This window comes from Lepidochelys kempii, chromosome 14 (genome assembly GCF_965140265.1).
Source record: "Lepidochelys kempii isolate rLepKem1 chromosome 14, rLepKem1.hap2, whole genome shotgun sequence".
Lineage (NCBI taxonomy): Eukaryota > Metazoa > Chordata > Testudines > Cheloniidae > Lepidochelys > Lepidochelys kempii.
The window spans coordinates 37046711-37065488 of record NC_133269.1 but is presented as its reverse complement, the minus strand read 5'-3'; the positions used below and the strand labels follow the sequence as shown (position 1 = coordinate 37065488).

The following is an 18778-nucleotide window of genomic DNA, read 5'->3' as shown; positions in this document are numbered from 1 at the left end:
GGCCGATGGGATCAGCCTCTCTGCCTGCCTGTCCCTGGGGGCTGCAGGGGCAGGACAGGGAGGCTCAGTCATTAGCTGCAGCCACCAGAGGGCTCCGGTTATTGCTCAGGGAGAGGAGGAGGCGGGTGCGTGTCTCTCTCTGCTCGTGATATTAGAGCCTTTGAGTGGAGGTCCCTGGGTCAGACACTGCTGCCTCCTCTGCCTGAGAGCCCAGACTGTGAAGCCGCTGCTCCCCAGCGGGGTCTGTGCAAAAGGCAAACCTTCATTAACGCCCCTCTGTGGCCAGCCCAGGTGGACACTTTCTCCAGTGGCTGGAGTCAGCCCCCAGGAGCAGCCCCGGGCTCTGCCCACGCCAGCCCCTGAGCTGCAGGTGACTGGGAGAGACCCGGGGGACAGGGCTGGGGCCGGGCAGGAAAGTGACTCTGAACAAAGGGCCCCTTTCAGGGACCTGCTGGTGAGTTTGTACGGGAGAGGCAGGGGCTCCATGTCAGTCTGCGGGTCCCCGAGCTGCTGCCCTCAGTGACACAGCCAGGCTCACACTGGAGAGCGAGCGCCCCTGGGAACGGGACAGTCCCCAGTTCTCCCAGGCAGAGCGGAGAAGGAAGGAGATGGGAAGGGGAATGGTGAGACCAAAAGGGGCAGCAGGAGCAAGAAGTGGGGAGGGAGGATCCCAGCTCCCAGGCCTGCCCGGATCCATTCCCTGCATCACCCCTGGGCAGCCTGACTCTCCTGGGAACAAGTGAAGGAGCTGACAGAGGAAAAGCCAGGTCCTGCCCCGTTGGAGTCCCAGCTTGGGGCCAATGTCAGGGGGAATCCCCCAAAGTGGCTTCTTTGATTCTGCTCTTTTCTAGCCATTGTCTTAGTGACTCTGTCCCTGGGAGGGTTTAAAAGTGTCTCAGGGGGTTCAGTGCTGGTGGGAGGGGCTGGGTCTGTGTTGTGATAAAGTGACTGAGGGTTTTCCCAGCGTGGCAGAGTCCAGAGCGTCTGTCTGCAGGGAGGGAGCCTGGGGGGAATCGGGGTGTGAAATGGACTCAAGCCCCTTCTGAAACCTCCCCCGTTGTCTGTCTCGCCCCAACAGGCTGAGGAATCACCTCCACTTTTCACTCCAGATCGTCCCGTCTTCCAGGGGACAGGGAAGGGAAATGGCTGTGATGGAGCCAGCTCAGGTAGGGGATTTTCAGGGAGCTGCAGGGGGTTTGTTGTGGAGGAGGAGGGGCAGGAAACCCCCAGGGGGAGACAGGGAGGGAACAGCGTGTGATAAACCTGCTGGGACACGTTCAATTTGGAGCCTGATTTTCTGAACAAACCATTTTCAGATGCTGGGAACATCCTCCCATTTCTGAAACAGAAAAAAAAAACCCTGGGCAGGGCTGGGAAAACTGACCAGACTCCCAGTGCTGGAGCCTGAACCCACTGGCCAAAGGTTGCTTTGAAATCAAAAGGGAAGCTGTCGGGATTCCTGTCCCTGTCCCTGGCTCAGAGCTCTGCTTCCCGTATCAGCCTGTGGCTGGCAGGCGAGTGGGAAATGAGAAGACCCTGCCTTGCTCCGTCTGCTGGGGGGGACAAGGAGCTCTTACCTTCTCCCCACCCCATGAAGACTCCTGGCTGCTCTGAGCCAGGTGGGGGTGGGATTTTGCTTTTCTGGGCCTCCTCCCCCATGAATAGCGGGATTGTGGCTGGGGCAGCAGGCGCTGAGTGTGGGAATTGACGTTTCAGATGCCGGTGACCTTCGAGGAGGTGGCTGTGTATTTCACCGAGGGGCAGGGGGCTCTGCTGGACCCCGCTCAGAAAGCCCTCTACAGGGACGTCATGCAGGAGAATTATGAGACAGTGACCTCGCTGGGTAAGCGATACCCGTCCCCTCAGTTATTAGAAGCTGTGGGATATGCATATCTGACTTTGGTCAGATTCTTCCCTGGTGAGTTAGATTGGAGGGGGAGGGTCGCATAATCCACAGCTTCAGTGTGAGAGACCCTTTATCTCCACACCCCATTCTAGGGAACAGGGGATTCAGAAACCTAATGGACAGGCTAATTCATTCCCATCTCTCCAGCTTTCAAGGGGCCAGAAGCAGGGTATTGCCCACTCTGTATTATTTCTCCTTCACACACCATTCACCTTCCTTCCTGGGACTAGCTCCATCCATGGCTTGGAAATAGACAGGACTTTAACACCCGAACTGTGTGTGTGTCAGCAAGTCCCCAGAGCGCATCTACACTGAGAACTCCTAGTGAGGGAGTGGCAACACCCCCCTACCTTCCAGATGTCTGCTGCTCCCAGGGGGTCTGAGCTGCTACAATCCCATGTAGGGTCGGGTTAAACTCAGGGAATGTTCCTTGTGACAAATACTCTACCAAGACTCCATACACCCTGACCTTGCCTGATTTCACCGCTCACCAGGATTCCCCATTCCCAAACCTGACTTGATTGCCCAGCTGGAAAGAGGGGAAGAACCATGGGTCCCGGATCTCCAAGCCACCGAGAAAAGAGAGAGCCCGAGAGGCACCTGCACAGGTGAGGAATAAGGGAAACAGATAAACATCTGGTGAGTGAAGGAAAAAGCTGGGACTCCCAAAAACTTGCTGTGACCAATAGCCCTCAGTTCTGTCCCATCTCACCCAGGTGAAGGCTGCAGTCAGTAGGTGTCATAGCATCAAGGCAAAGATCATTCACGACTTCTCACCCATCCTGTTAGCTGTCGGGAATTTCCTCCCTGACATTGCTTCCCTGGGAGTGTTTGGGTGGGATGTGGAGGCAGAATCCAATGTCTCCATCTCCCCAGCAGTCACTGTGTGGTGTTTTCCCTCTTTGCTATTCCCCTTTCCGTCCTTTTTCCCCGGCACAGGCAGTGACTCCTGTCTGGATTCTCTCTCTCCCAGCAGGTGATAGGACAGTGAGTGAGAACAAGGAGGAGACTCAGCAGCAGGAAGGTCCTGAGAAAGTGGAACCGCAGGAGAGGTTTTTGAGAAGAGCCAAAGGGAATTTTTCCCAGTGCTTGGAGCAGGGAAATGCCTGGGGAGATCGACACAGATCAGAGATGCAGCTGGGAAATTATCCCAGGAAGCAACTGGATAAATCCACTGAACGTGGCGGAGGATGTAAGGCTCCCAAGGAAACCACAGTCAAGCAGACAAGTCACAATGAAGAGAAACCCTGCAAATGTCTTGACTGTGGGAAAAGATTCAGTTTCAGTGCAAACCTTCTTACACATCAGAAAACCCACGCAGGAGAGAAGCCCTATGAATGCTTGGACTCTGGAAAAAGCTTAATTCAGAAGTCACAACTTATTATACAAGAGAGAGTGCACACAGCACAGAGACCCTTTAAATGCTGTGAGTGTGGGAACAGTTTTAGTCAGAGTGCAACGCTTATTACACATCAACGAACCCACACAGGAGAGAGACCTTATAAATGCCTTGAGTGTGGGAAAGGTTTTAGTCAGAGTGCAACGCTTATTACACATGAGAGAACCCACACTGGAGAGAGACCCTATGAATGCTTTGAGTGTGGGAAAGGTTTTAGTCAGAGCTCAGCACTTTTAACTCATGAGAGAACCCACACGGGAGAAAGACCCTATAAATGCCTTGAGTGTGGGAAAGGTTTTATTGCAAGTTCAGCTCTTACTAATCATATCAGAATCCACACAGGAGAAAAACCCTATAAATGCCCTGAGTGCGGGACAAGTTTCAATTTGAAATCAACCCTTACTACACATCAGAAAACCCACACAGGAGAGAAACCACATGAATGCTTGGACTGTGGGAAAGCTTTCCGTTTCAAATCAAACCTTAATGCACATGAGAAAACCCACACAGGAGAGAAACCCCATAAATGCTTGGACTGTGGGAAAACTTTCTGTCTGCGCTCATACCTTATTAAACATGAAAGAATCCACACAGGAGGGAGACCTTATAAATGCCTTGACTGTGGGAAAAGCTTCAGTAAGAGCTCAGAGCTCACCAAACATCAGAGAATACACAAGGGTGAGAGACCCCAGAAATAGCTTGGCTACAGGAAAAGATTCAATTTGACTTCACACTTCAGTGATCCACACAACAGAGAGACCGTGAATGTGCGGGAAGGTTCATCTGGTGCTCCTGGAGTATCAGGCATCTGCAAATCCGCACAGAGAAGAAACCTCTGAGATGTTCTTAGTGTGGAAAATTCTCCAAGTGGAGCTAACACCATGTTGGACATCGGAGACTCCTCCACACATCAGGGAAATTCTCTCAGGGCCCTGACTAGGGCTGGCCGTGGTGACCAACCCATTTCCTTGTTCCCACACACATCAGGGGCATTTGGCTCCCAAGGATCCAGCTGCCCATCGCTGGGGTGAGGACACAGCAGCAGCCGAGCAGCAGCTGGTCAGTGACCTTCTGGCTCTGCCGGGTCTAAGCAAACCCCAGGCAGAGGAGGAGAAGCCCCCATCAGCCCCTCCTCCCTGCTGTAGCCCTGGCTGCTGAGCTGATGGGCCACAGGTGGGGGAACGGAGAGAGAGAAACTCCTCCAGAGGCTCCCTCTGCCTGGCTGAAGTTTCCCCCCTCTCCCTTCCCCTCCCAGCCAGGATCCCCCTGCCATGGAGCTGAGAAGGACACTTGTGCCAGGCCCCACCTTCACCATAGACACCTTTCCACACTCCCCATCTTCCACCAGCCCCTGGGGTGGGCTCCCCCACTGACCTGGAGCTGTTCCCTGCAGGGGGAATGTCCCAGGGGGATGGTAACTCCTCCCCTCCCTGAATCCCCCAGGGTGCTGGTCTCTGGGGGATCCACTGTTAAGGGACCAGGGTGATGGGTTATGGGGAGGAAACTGGGGATTGAATGGTTGAGGCTGGTGGAGCTGGGTGCTGGGGCTATCGAGTGTTTGGGGATCATGGGATAAGAGGCGAGGGAGAGCACAGGGTTAAAGAGGTGCTGCCTCTTATCACTCTCCCCATCTGCCCCTTCTCCCTGCCCCCTCTGCATTCAGACAGCAGCATTAGCAGAGACTGATTTCCACAGGGTCTTTTCTTGGAAGCCTGGATTTCCCACGTCTGCTACAGCAGCATCAGCCTCTGAGAGAGAAGCAGTGTTGCCTAGTAGATAGAGCACTGGCCTAGGACTCAGGAGACATAAGCTCTGTTCCCAACTCTGCCAGCAGGTTGCGGGGTGACCTGAGACAAATCTGTGCCTTCCAGGGAGGGAATAATTTGGTAGTGATAATATCATCTTCTGAGTGTCTATCTAGGGCAGGAAAAGTGGTTGGGATCAGCTAGTGCATCTCCTTTGTTCCTCCACCCTTTTTCTAGTCTAGACTGACCCTTAGCGGTTTATTTCAATCCCCCATTAGCAAAGTGATTGTTAGAGTCACTAAGTGCCCCCTTTGCAGTGAGATTGTCTTATTCCCAGACATCCTCACATTGCTCCTGGTTATGCTGAAAAGCATTTGATTTTTTGTGCTGTTTCTCCCTTATACACCAGCATTCAATAGAGTCTAAAAAAGCGGGAGCAGGGATAGTAAAATAACGTGGTGTTTTACCTTCTGGGTTGTTTGATAGGGATGGGTTGAGTCCGGGGATTCCCTCCTCACCCAGCAACCTCACACATCTTCTCTGCCCAAGTCGTGGAGAGTTTATCCTTTTCCCTTTCTACCCCTCCACCTTCATGTGTGTCCTTTCCCACCATGCTTATGACTCACGCTTTGATTTCTTTGATCCTCAATCAGGCCCCTGAGGGCTGGAGAAGAAAATGTCACATTCCTGAAGGGGACATTCAAGTGAACCCCAAAGCACAGTCTGAGCTTAAATCTGTAGCCCATGAGGTTACTTTGCTAGCTTGCTATATTGCCTAGAGTGCTTTCTTCATTGATTTGATTGATTATATTGTTATCTTCAGGGAGTTTGGTTTATACCGAATCTCAGTGTATATTACTCCGAGTAGCTGGCTGTAATGCAAAGGAGCCTACAGGCCTGTATCCTGTAAGAGGAATTTTAGCTTGAGTCAGTTAGGATAAGTGATTGCAACCTTTGGCATAGATAAATGTCCTATTGGCTACCCCTTTGTCTCTGGGGGAACTGAATGGAGAATCACATGAGGAACCGTAGGTGTTTACCTTAAGTCTGGAACAGAGCGGTAACCACAGGGTGCATCGCAGCAGAACATGGAAGTTATGATTAATGTCAAAGTTAATGGTTTCAGGGATGAGATAATCAATATTAACATGTATGAATTTATGTATGAATATGTCACAATATTTTAGCCTATAGAATAAGTGTACCTGAAGATTTATCTGGGTGAGGAAATAAGATTTGGTCATGGAAGATTGGGCACGGCTATGAATATTCATGCCATTGTGAGGACCCTATAAAAGGGCAAACAACCATGCCGAGTGGTCACTCGTTCCTCACTCTGTATACCTTCTATTACGCTATCCACTCATCTTGGCAACAGAGCTACTCATCATCCGGTCCTGACCTCCACCTAGGCCAGGGGTGGCCAACCTGGGGCTCCGGAGCCACATGCGGCTCTTCAGAATTTAATATGCGGCCCCTTGTACAGCCACTGGCTCCGGGACTGGCGCTACAGGCGCCAACTTTACAGTGTGCCGGGGGGCGCTCGCTGCTCAACCCCTGGCTCTGCCACCGGCCCTGCCCCCACTCCACCCCTCCCCTGAGTCTGCCATGCCTCGCTCCTCCCACTCCCTCCCCCCAAGCCTCCTGCGTGCCAGGAAACAGCTGATTGGGAGGCGCTGGGAGTAGGGGGGGCGTGGGGGAGTGGAGCTGATGGGGGGCTGCTGACATTACTGTGGCTCTTTGGCAATGTACATTGGTAAATTCTGGCTCCTTCTCAGGATCAGGTTGGCCATCCCAGACCTAGACCATCAAATCTATCAGGCATGCCAGAGACAAGGCTGGTCCTCTGTCTTCTGCTACCCGGTCTTCAGGGAAGGGTGTGAGCATGCCACCTTAAATAGTCTTTAGAGTAGGAATGTTACCACCAGGAACTTTAGAATTGTATTACTTATTTGTGACTCTGTGCCTTGTAGCTTTGATTGCTTTTTCACTTGTTTTAATAAAGATCTTAAAACTCTGGCATTGCCCTCAGTGTCAGTGCCCTGGCCACACACCCCAAGAGTCCGCTCCTGATGTAGACTATCCATGTTCTTTAACCCCCTAGGAGCCTGAATTGGGACACGAACCTAAATTATTCTAATCAGATCACTGGTGAGCCATAACAAACTAGCCCCCATAAATTCAGGTCTACAAATCCCAGCCTCCATCTATTGGTAAAGTGGCATCTGGAGTTCTTCCAGCCAAATCCAGATCATTTGTAGACAGGAAGTTTTTGGTTAGGTTTGTCTTGTTTTCCTCTTTCTTTTATGACGATGATGCTTAAAACTTTTGTCAATAACAGAGCCAAATAATGCAGCAGTGCTGAGTAAAGCAGGTTTGGCCTGTTCAGAAGGAAATGGGCAAATTTGTTCTCCAGATTTTGAATCTTAAGATTCTCTGGGATTTCACTTCATGAATGAGAAAGTGGTTTGTAGCCCACCCTGGATTGTGGGTTTTTCTCTTTTTGGTGAAGGCTGTTCTGTCATGTATTTTGATATTAAATTATTCTGACAGGATGGAGCTCGGATTTATTGAGGACTTCAAAAGACAAATGATCACTTTCCAAAATAGTCCTTTCTGATTTTCTTTTCACGTTTCCCTAGCCTTTGTCGTGAGATTTTTCTTGTTCTTAGAACAATGAAAATGACGAGTATCTAGCCACAAAAACACTGAGGGCGAGTGCTGGATACGCACTCCGAGAGTTAGAGACGAAGGGTCTGTCTACACTGGCAAGTTTCTGTGCAGTAAAGCAGCTTTTTGCGCTCCAGCTGCAGAGGTGCACACACGGCCAAGCCACTTTGTGTGCAGAAACTGCGCAGCTGCAGTGCAGTGAAAAATCCACCCCGATGAGAGGCGTACGGCTTTCTGCGCCGGGCTACAGTGCCGGGGTGTCAGTGTGAATACCGTGGCGATTACACCATTGCAACTGGCCTCCAGTCATGTCCCACAATGCCTGTTCTCGCCTCTGCGGTCATCGGTTTGAACTCTACTGCCCTGCCCTCAGGTGACCAACCATCAGCCCTACCCTTTAAAGTCCTTGGGAACTTTGAAAGTCCCCTTCCTGTTTGCTCGGTGATGCGTGCAGTGGTCTCAGCGTATATGTCCAGGTGACCATGCCTGCTCCATGCACCAGGTGATCCCCCCCCCCTTAGAGCAATGCCGAGCTGCTTGAGCTCATCAGCATCTGGGGAGAGGAGACTGTCCAGTCTCTCCTCCTCTCCAGCCGTAGGAATTATGATACCTATGGGCAGATTTCGCGATGCATGACAGAAAGGGGCCATTGCAGTGCAGGGTCAAAGTGAAGGAGCTGCGGAACGCCTACCACAAGGCGCGGGAGGTAAACCACCGCTCTGGTGCTGCGCCCGTGAGCTGCCGGTTCTACAAAGAGCTGGATGTGATACTTGACGGCGACCCCACCACTGCAGAGACCATTGCGGATACTTTGGCGGCTCAGGGGACAGTCGAGAGTGGACTGAGCCAGGAGAAAATCATGGACGGGGATGTGGTGCGGGAGGGGGACGCAGAGGCAGAGGATGACTCGTTCACAGATGCATGAAGCCACGAGCTCTTCTCTACCCTGGAGGTGGCCAGCCAGTCACAGCGGTTGGAGTTTGGTGAGGCGGAAACAGGACAGGAGGCCCCTGGTAAGTGGCTTTGATTTTGGGAATCGCTGAAGTGAGTTGTTGGCGGGTAGGAGGGCTGGAGAAGGCCGTCTTGTGTCTGTGTGCTGAGCTTGTGGGAGCGATTTGCAGAAGCCTGCCCTGCATCTGTGCGATGCGCTTACCACCACATGCCTAGGAAAAGCGGCAGAACAGGGTGTTGATGGACTCCCTCACTTCATGGGAATCTACCTCAGAGATCTCCATGAAACTCTCATGGAGATACTGGGCAATCCACTGCCGCAGGTTCTTTGGCAGAGTTGCTTTGTTTCTTGCCCCATTAAGGGTAACTGTTCCCGCACCACTCAGCCATCGCTGGGGGGGTGCGGGGGGAGGGGGAGGGGAGGCATTGCTGCACACAAGCAAGCCGCATAAGGGCAAGGGCAGAAGACGCAGTGTTGGAGAAGACCTTCCCTTGATTCCCTGCTCACCCTCAGCTGCAAGATATCTTCCATAATGAAGACTGCCTGTGGAAAATGTGGGGACAGTAATGATTTTAATGCCCCCCTACAGTGCTGACTCTCCCCAAGAGCCACGTGCCTAGGGTGACCAGATAGCTAGTGTAAAACATTGGGACGGGGGTGGGGGATAATAGATGCCTATATAAGAAAAAGCCCCCAAAATCGGGACTGTCCCTATAAAATCGGGACATCTGGTCATTCTACATGTGCCCATTGCACAGTACTGTCCTGGAACATTGAATTCCCATGCCCCTATGGTTACTCACCATTTTGGGGGTCTTGTTGCTCATGTTGTTTGCCTGGGGTCAGCCAGTCAGTGACAGGTATGTGAATAGTGGCTGTGTTTTTAAACCCTGATTCGGTGCTCTCTGTGTTGCAAACAATAGTGCTTCTGTAAAATGGTGCATTTTGGCTTCACAGATCTGACCTTGGGAGCCCAGCCTCCCTCTTCCTTATCGCTGGCTGAACGGCTGCACAGGATTAGAAAGAGACCACAGAAAAATAGGGAAGACAACAAGAAAAAAAAGAATTGAAGGAATGGTGGGACAGCGAGAAGAGGGACCAAAAGGAGAATGCGGCAGGCCAGAAAGAAGCCACGGAGCAGCTCAAAAACGTTACGGAGCACCAAGCGGACATGCTGCAGGTGCTCATAGGACTGCAAACCGAGCAGCTCTGCTCCCACCCGCCCCTGCAGCTGCTGTCGCAAAACTCTTTCCCATGCTCCTTCCCCCCCCCACCCATACTGCCAACACACTCTTATCAACATCCTGGCTCCAGGCAGTACCTGCTGCATTCCGCACATGCCCTGTCACTCTACTCCAAAGAACAAGGTTGCATATGATACCTGGACATACACAAATCTTTAACCGTCCTGGGACCCCACTTCTTCCTGGGACCCTCCCTTCCCCCATCCACCACAGCGCAATCACCTCCTAGCATTACAAGCATTGAACTCCCGGACATAGCAACAAAGGTTAGTGGCTTTCAACTTCAAATTGCTTCCTCCAGGCTTCCCTGAGCCTTAAGCCCTGCGCTGTGCCCCTGTAATAGCCCTGGTCTCTGGCTGTTCAAATGGAGCCCTCAGGCGCTGAGCCTCAACGGTCCAGTCTGAGTGAAACTTTCACCCTTCCCTTCACAAATATTATGGAGCGTACAGAATGCAGCTATAAGCATAGGAATATTGTCATCGGCCAGCTCCAGCCTCCCATATAGGCAGCACCAGTGGGCCTTTAAATAGCCAAAAGCACTCTCAACAGTCATTCTGCACTTGTTCAGCCTGTTGTTGAACTGCTTCTGGCTGCTGTAAAGGTTCCCCGTGTATGACTTCATAAGCCACGGCATTAAGGGATAGGCAGGGTCTCCTAGGATCACAATGGGCATTTCAACTTCCCCTACGATGATCTTCTGGTCCGGGAAGAAAGTCCCTGCTTGCAGCTTCTTGAACAGGCCAGTGTTCTGAAAGATGCATGCGTCATGCACCTTTCCAGACCAGCCTGCGTTAATGTCCGTGAAACGCCCACGGTGATCCACAAGAGCCTGGAGAAATACCCCTTCCTATTAATGTTCTCGGAGGCTAGGTGGTCTGGTGCCAGTATTGGAATATGTGTGTCATCTATCCCCCCTCCGCAGTTAGGGAAGCCCATTTGTGCAAAGCCAGCCACAATGTTACGCGTGTTGCCCAGAGTCACGGTCTTTCATAGCAGGATGCGCTTAATGGCCCTGCACACTCCCGTCAACATGAGTCCAACGGGCGACTTCCCACTTTGAACTAGTTAGCGACTAATCGGTAGCAATCTGGAGTAGCCAGCTTCCACAGTGCAATCGCCAAGCGCTTCTCCACCGGCAGGGCAGCTCTCATTCTCGTGTCCTTGTGCTGCAGGGCTGGGGCGAGCTCATCACACAGTCCCATGAATGTGGCTTTCCTCATCCGAAAGTTCTGCAACCCCTGCTCGTCATCCCAGACATGCATGATGAGGTGATCCCACCACTCAGTGCTTGTTTCCTGAGCCCAAAGGTGGTGTTCCACTGTGGTCAGCACCTGCGTGAATGCTATAGGCAATTGCAAGTCATAGATACTGCATGTGGCGAGATCAATGTCGGACACCTCTTGCCTTTGCAGTTTAAGGAATAAGTCCACGGCCACTTGTGATGTGTTAGTAAGAGCGAGCAGTATATTGGTCAGCAGTGCAGGATTCATTCCTGCAGACCGATGAGGCAGAGCCTGCAGTGAACAAACGGTTGAAAGATGGTGCCAAATGCGGATGGAAGCCAAGGGATTGCTGGGAAGCGAAGCAATGCATCACGGGGCATTGGGACAGGACCCAGGATGCCCCGCGACCCCCTCCGCCTTCCCACAACACTTAGCAGCAGAAGAGGGAGAGATGCTCTCTGGGATAGGTGCCCAAAGTGCACCCGCCGAATACCGATGCACGTACCGCAAGTGTAAATACGCTATTGCGCACGCAGCTGACAGTGTGAACACACAACAGCGGTTTCCCTTCAGCGTTCTCTGAGCGGTGATGTAACTTTACTGCACAGAACCTTGCCAGTGTAGACATACCCTGAAATGGGTAAGGAAGTTACTGCCTGATCCCTGCAGAGATGTGACATACAGTCAGGAGCGGGACGGGGAGAGAGTGGGTGGGTGTACAGGGCCTTGAAAGGGCACTGTTTGCTCTTGCAAGCCAGAGAGCTGAGGTTGAGAACTGTGAACTCACTGCACATGTCCCAGAGAGAGAGAGAGAGAGGAAATGTCCTACGAGTGCTGGATGAAGTCATCCTTGAACTTTAAAGGACTACCAATGATGCCCCAAGAGAACTGATGTGGAGAGGGATCGGCGTCTCCCCATTGCTGAGAGGAGGATGCCGGGCAAATGCCTCTCTCATGGATTGTGTTTTTCTACCAGCTTTAACTTGTTCCTCTTTCCCTGGGGCACGTGTGTGGCTGGAGCAGCAATGTGCTGAACTCGGGCTGAAATGCACCCTGCCGAGCTGGGCGTTGGATGGGGAGGGGGTTAGGTTTTATTTCTTGGTTTGAAAAGAATAAAGAAGAATTTAGTTTCTCAAACCCCCAGTGTCTCTTGTACTGAATAATGGGGGGAAGGGGGAATGGTCTTTAATGCAGTCACTCAGACGCTGTCTGGCTGGCACCCGTTGACGCAGCTGCGGAAAAGACTGGTATCATTCTGGGATGTATTAACGTGAGTGTGGTATGTAAGTTGCGGGACCCGCTCTGCTAGGCACTGGGGAGTCCTCAGCTGGAGTCCTGTGTCCAGTTCTGGGCACCACACTTTAGGAAAGATGAGGACAAATGGGATTGAGTCCCGAGGAGAGCAACAGAAAATGATCAAAGGTTTAGAAAACCCGACCTGTGGAGGAAGGTTTAAAAAAATGGATCTATTAGTCTTGAGAAAGGAAGACTGGCGATGGTCTGCAGCCATGCTATGGGCTGTTATAGAGACTGGGAATCAGTTGTGCTCCATGGCCACTGAAGGTAGGACGAGAAGTAAAAGTGTTAAGCTGCGAGGAGGGAGATTTAGGGTAGAGATTAGGAAAACTTTCTAACCATCTGAATATTTAAGCTCTGGAATAGCTTCCAAGGGAGCTTGTGGAATCCTCAGCATTGGAGGTGGCTTGGTTTTTTAAGCCCCTTGGCGGTGTTATTTCACCATCCCTGAGCTCCACACACTGCAGGTTCCGGCTGTGACATTTTCTCAGGGTGCCCCAGACTGTGAATCTCCTTGTTACCCCCTGCCTCAGTGCAAGGGAAACGTACTTCCGCTTAACGGGCCTCAGTTTCCTGTCACCCCCAGCCTTCAGCTCCGCACCCAAACTCCCCAAGGCTCTGCCAGTCCTTACTTTGCCTGGCAGGTTAACACTAGGCACAGCCTTGCCCTTGAACTCCTCTGAAGTGTCCTTCTGTAGTGTCCAGCCCCTCTTCACTGGACACTCAAATTCAAAGGCTGAGGCAAGTCATCCCCAAAGGGACAATACCAGCTTGTTAGATTCAGTTGAGGATCAGTGCCAATATAACATCACAGCATTGAGATATGCATTTTAATGAAAACAAACAGGAGTTTATCAACTAAGGTTAAAAGATAGTGAAGCAATAAGACCAACAGGTTACTCGTCAAACACCAGGTATAACAGGATTCATATAGTCCGAGTTTAACGTTAACAAGTGTAATCCATGGCTAAAACATTCTCCCAAGGTCACCAGCCAACGTTGCTGGGATCCCCCTTTCCATGAATGCAAAACACGTTCTCCTGTTTGCTTCCTGAAGGATTGCAGGGTGATGTTCTTCTCCTCCAGGTGTCCAGTAAACCGCTGAAGTGCCCCCCCCCCACCCCATTGTTGGTTCTCCAGTGTGCTCTTTCTGTTGGTCCTAAATGTCAGTGGCTCTCAACCTTTCCTGACCACTGTACCCATTTCAGGAGGCTGATTTGTCTTGCCTACCCCCATGTTTCACCTCACTTCAAAACAACTTGCTTACAAAACCCGACAGAAAAATACAAAAGCATTGCAGCCACCCTATTATTGAACATTTTCTCATTTTTACCACATCATTTTATAAATCAATCGGAATATAAATATTGTACTTACATTTCAGTGTTTGGTATATAGAGCTGAATAAACAAGTCAGTGTCTGTATGAAATTTTAGTTGGTCCTGACTTTGCTAGTGCTTTTTATGTAGCCTGTTATAAAACGAGGCAAATATCTAGAGGAGTTGATGTACCCCCTGGAAGAGCTCTGTGTACCCCCAGGGGTACAACTACCCCTGGCTGAGAACCACTGCTATATGCAAACAGGACTTCAAATGTGTTTGCAAACAGGACTTACAATGCTTCATCGACATGTGAACTGGGGGAGAGATATGACTAGATATCTCTTGGTCCAGCAAACCCTGTTTGTCAGCACTGCCTGGATTCAGACTTTACAACAGTTTCCAGTATATAAACGTAGTTCCTTAAATATCATCCCCCCACACTTCTTGCAATGATCCTGAGGACCAGTATTAGAGACCTCCCATGACCCACTGTGGATAAACACTATGAAAGCAGTGTCTGAGGAGGAGTGAGTTGGTCAGGCCTGATCGTGGTTGCCCTCATAGAACAATGCACCCTTTTCCGGTCAACCCTGAAGGGCTTAGTGACATAAGAGGCAAGGTCTGGGGCAGGGGGGGATGCAGATCGGTGGGTTGATCGCTAGGACCCAGGAGCGGCTGGGGGGCGGCTCTGGGGGGAGGATCGCGGGGCTCAGGCCCGGCCCAGGAAGTGACTCGCAGCCGCTGCGGGGACTCTGGCTCCCGGCGAGATCCCCGCGCCCCGGCGGCTGGTGCTGGGAGCCCGGAGCCCGGGCTGCAGCCGGGAGAGGGGAACCTCCAGCCGGGCCCTGCCCGCTGCTCCCCGGGAGCCTCTCCCAGGGCAGAGCCCCCAGCCCGGCCAGGGCCCCTTCCCGGCCCGGCCCCTGCCCCGGGGGGCCCCGCTCGGAGGGAAGGTAAGAGAGACCCGGCACCCCCGGGCTGCAGGGGGCGGGTTTGGCCCCGGGCTGCTCCCCGCGGAGCCGGCTGCGATTCCCTGCCCGGGGCCCGGGAAAGCTGCCGCAGCCCCCGGCGTGTGCGGGGCGGGGGGGGCTGGGACAGCCACACATGGGGGGGGGTGCAGATAAGGGGGGATTCGGGGGGGGGATAGGGATGTGTAAGGCCGGGGGCAGGATGGGATGGGGGCGGGGCAGTGGTTGCACTGAAGGGAGGTTGGGGCGATGCGGGGGGGCGGGGGGGAATTAGGGGGCTGGGGGGAACAAGGCGGGAATGGAGGGAAGATGTGAGCGGTGGCAGTGTGGGGGGGTGTGGGGGGGAGGCTGGAGGCAGAGTGGGAGAGCAAGAGGAAACTGGCTGGGGAAGGGAGAGCCGGGGGGCAGGGAGAAGGCTGCAGGCAGAGGGGTGGGGAGAGATACAAGGCAGCTCCCCTGCCCCGTGGGGTAAGGGAGGGTGAGGGGGCTGCCCTGCCCAGCGGGGATTTGTTCCCCTACAAATGGTCAAACCAGCAGTGGGGGATGGGCAGGGTGACCGTCCCTCCCGAACTGGGCAGGACAGTCCTGAAGTGCAGAGTTCAAGTCCCGGTCCTGGGCTGAAGGACTCCCGGACACCATTTGTCCCGGATTCCCTGGGCCGGGGCTCTGCACCTGCCCGAGGCTCCGGGGCAGCGCCAGCCTGTTCCCCGGGGGTGGGGCTGAGGTGGGCCTTCGTCCCCTTTCGCCACGAACCCCCCGCTCCTCCTGTCCCCCCCGGAGGCCCCACCCACTGGCCAGGCCAGAAGCTAGGAGCTGGGCCATAATAAGAGATTCCCAGGCTGCACTGGGGAGCCCCAGACCCTCCACCTACCCTGAGGGGTGGGCAGACGGGCCAAGGGACGCTCTCAAGCACCCCTGCCCAGGGCAGGTGGAGGGTCAGGACCCCTTGCAGTGACCTGGGCTCCCTGGGCAGCTCTTATCATAGCCTGGCCAGGGGGCAGGGCCTCAGGGGGAAGAGGCGGAGCCGGGGGCGTGGCCTCAGGGAAAGGGGGCAGGGCTCCCGCAAGTGTCCCACTTTTGCCTTTTGAAAAGTGGTCATTCTAGGGGTAGTGGGTGGGCAGGAGACTTCCCCCAAGGGCTGCGAATTTACAAGGCAAATGTCCACCCACTGCCCCTTCCCCCCCCTCCCAACTTTCTATTTGTGTTTAAAGACAATCTTCTTAATTGGGGGGGGGTCCTGACTTCTGGGGTGACAGGACTGAACAGGGGCTGGTCTGATTTCTGCATAGGATTCGGTGTCCAACCAGAGTCACTGCGAGCCGCAAGGAGTGGAATTGGGGTTTGGTTTGGTTCGGTTCAGTGGCAGTCGGTGTGTTCAGTTCTGGTTCAAGACACCCCAGAATGGTCCAGTTACCAGGAAGTGCCCCAGAAGGGGCGGGGTGGTGGCTTGCTTCAGTGCGGAACAGAATTTGGGGCCTGGGGCCTGCCTCAGGTTGTGACCGTTGAAGGGAGGAGCTGCCCCAAGGGGTGGGGACGGGTGAGAGGAGGCCTGTCTAAGGGGAAGAAGAATTGAGCAGCCTTTTCCCTTGGGCTTGAAGAGTTAATGTTAACTCCTGGGGCAGGGAGCCCCCCACCTGTCTGCCCCCCCCCACCACTCCCTGCTCCTGTGGGCTGCCCCCTTCTCTTCTCCTTCTACCGGGACAGGCTGTTCCGGTAGCGATCACATGCCTGGGTGTTGTTTTGTTGTCTTGTTTTATAATGAAAGAGAGATCAGAGTAGGTTTTGTTTTATCAGATATTGAGCTGAAAAACTGCTGAAACTCTGTTGTAACTGGGAGCCGTTTTTCCCTGAGTTCAATTCACACTGGCGCCGCGGCGCTCCAGCCGGGGTGCACAGAACGTTATTCCACTGGCCGGGGTGGAGAACCAGCCGCGCTCTAGCCATGGAGTCAGAGCACTCTACCTGCCTTGCCAGTGTGGACGGGTAGTGAGCTAGTGCGCCCGGGGCTCCTTCAATGCGCTCTAACTCGCAAGTGGAGCCAAGCCCTAAGATGAAAAATGATGGTTCAAGTCTGGGTCCAGGTCAGTTAAGCATATCGGTTCAAGCTGGTTCTCTGGTTCTGTTCTGGTGTGAGTCCAGGTGGGCAAATGAAATCTGCAGCTGCTGAACTGTCCTCATAAGGGGGGCTGGGGGGCTGGCTATTGCTATGGAAGAGGAGGCTGGTGTCTGTCTCTGTCTGCTCATGATATTAGCACCCGGGAGTTAATTGAGCTCCCTGGGTCAGTTGATGCTGCCTCCTGAGTTGTGATCTGGGGCCCGGACTGAGCAGCTGTTGCTCCCGCAGCGGGGTCTGTGCCAGGGAGAGACCTTCATTAAGCCCCCTCTGTGCCCAGCCCAGGTGGGGACTTTTGATGTTCCTGGAACTAGCCCCCTGGGGCAGCCCCAGGGCTCTGCCAATGTCAGCTCTTGAGCCAGAGTTTCCAGGTGCTTGGGGGAAAGGGCTGGGGCCGGGCAGGAAAGTGACTCTGCACAAAGGACTCTTTTCAGGGCATGTGTCTGCAGGTCCCAGAGCTGCTGCCCTCAGTGACACAGCCAGGCTCACGCTGGAGAGCGAACACCCATGGGAACGGGACAGTCCCCAGTTCTCCCAGGCAAAGTAGAGAGGGAAGGAGACAGGAAGGGGAATGGTGAGACCAAAATGGGCAGCAGGAGCAAGAAGTGGGGAAGAAGACTCCCAGCCCTGCCCGGATCCATTCCCTGCATCCCCCTGGGCAGACTGACTCTCCTGGGAACAAGGGGAGGAGCTGTCAGAGGAAAAGTCAGTTCCTGCCCTGGCCGAGTCCCCACGCTGCCCTCGGGGCCAATGTCAGGAGGAATCCCCCAAAGTGGCTCCTTTGATTCTGCTCTTTTCTAGCATTTGTCTTAGAGACTGTAGCCTTTCATTTTATTTAAAGTGAATTTAGTGTGTGGGATCACACCACCCTGGGTTCGGCTCTGGTGGCTACAGTTTCAAGCTTAATGGAGTGAAAGTCACCTCTGCTACTTGCCTCAGATTTACCATCTCTAGGAACACAAAGACCAAGGGCAGTGACCACACAGACATTCACAAGTACAAGGTCTAGTGCTGTTTTACAAGTTTTATTAAAGTAACTATTAAAGTTATGAGTACCCAAGCATACAGAAATTCCATACAGACCTATGCATGAGTTACAAACATAGTTATACTCACATCCTCCTAGATAGTGTTACAGTCTGTAGGTCTCTCATGGATTGATCATCAGTGGAGGGATGGTTCCTGCTGGAGTTTTCCCATATGTCACGGTGTATGCACACCCTGTCCCGAAAGGGGATGGGAAGTGGGTGTGTGGACACCACCGGTGAGTTTACTTGGCTGTGTCCAACCCCGCTAGCCCAGGGTCCAAGGACCACAGCAAAGGCCATAGCCCCAGTGCCTGGGGAAGCATGGCCTAGTGGCCAGACTTACTAGTGCGCAGCCCTTTGGTGCAGGGTGGCGGGGCCTAGAGGCCAGTACCCACCAGCAAGGGGGGCTGGCAGCCCAGGAGACCCAGGGCCCTAACAGTGGCAGAACCACTGGCTCAGCAGAGAATCCTACTAAAACACGCTGAGCTTACCTGGATGGGAGATACCCCTCCATCACCCTCCCTGGGTCACTTCCTGCCGTTGTCCCTGGTGAGGCAGTCCACGAGGCTTCTGGGTCTCCAGCACATGTAGCTTCCTGGGACTCCGTCGGTCGCAGGGTCCAAGCTGGTCCTTGTGGCTGTAGCCAGTCCTCAGCGGGACCGACCAGCCCAGGTCCTTTCTCTCCAGCCTCCAACCCAGAATGAGCTTGGCTTCCTCCCTCTAGACTGCTTCAGCATCTGGAGCATGCCCAGTCTGGCCTAGGGTGCCGGACTTCTGCTATCCATAAGGTGGGTGTAACCCTGTCTTGGCGAGTGTGGCGGATGCGCTCCCAGTCACACTACAGGGAATTCAGTTTTCCTAATCTGGGCACCCTCTTTTTATATGGTGAGTCCGACTATACCTACATTCTGTGCA

At 53.4% G+C, this 18778-nt stretch overlaps 1 protein-coding gene across 2 annotated transcripts in view; it reads left to right on the top strand.

Annotated features, from left to right (window-relative positions):
• Positions 1-18778, top strand: part of LOC140898388 (uncharacterized) — a 43576-nt gene that overhangs the window by 2696 nt on the left and 22102 nt on the right. Inside the window, exons 2-5 of one of the 2 annotated variants that reach the window (XM_073312160.1) lie at positions 1079-1166; positions 1717-1843; positions 2401-2514; positions 2880-3983. The exons of the other annotated variant lie outside the window; for it this stretch is intronic. Of the exons in view, the coding sequence (XP_073168261.1) occupies positions 1143-1166; positions 1717-1843; positions 2401-2514; positions 2880-3983 (1369 nt within the window). The 5' untranslated portion in view covers positions 1079-1142. The remainder of the gene's footprint in view (positions 1-1078; positions 1167-1716; positions 1844-2400; positions 2515-2879; positions 3984-18778) is intronic. 2 annotated transcript variants of the gene reach the window in all.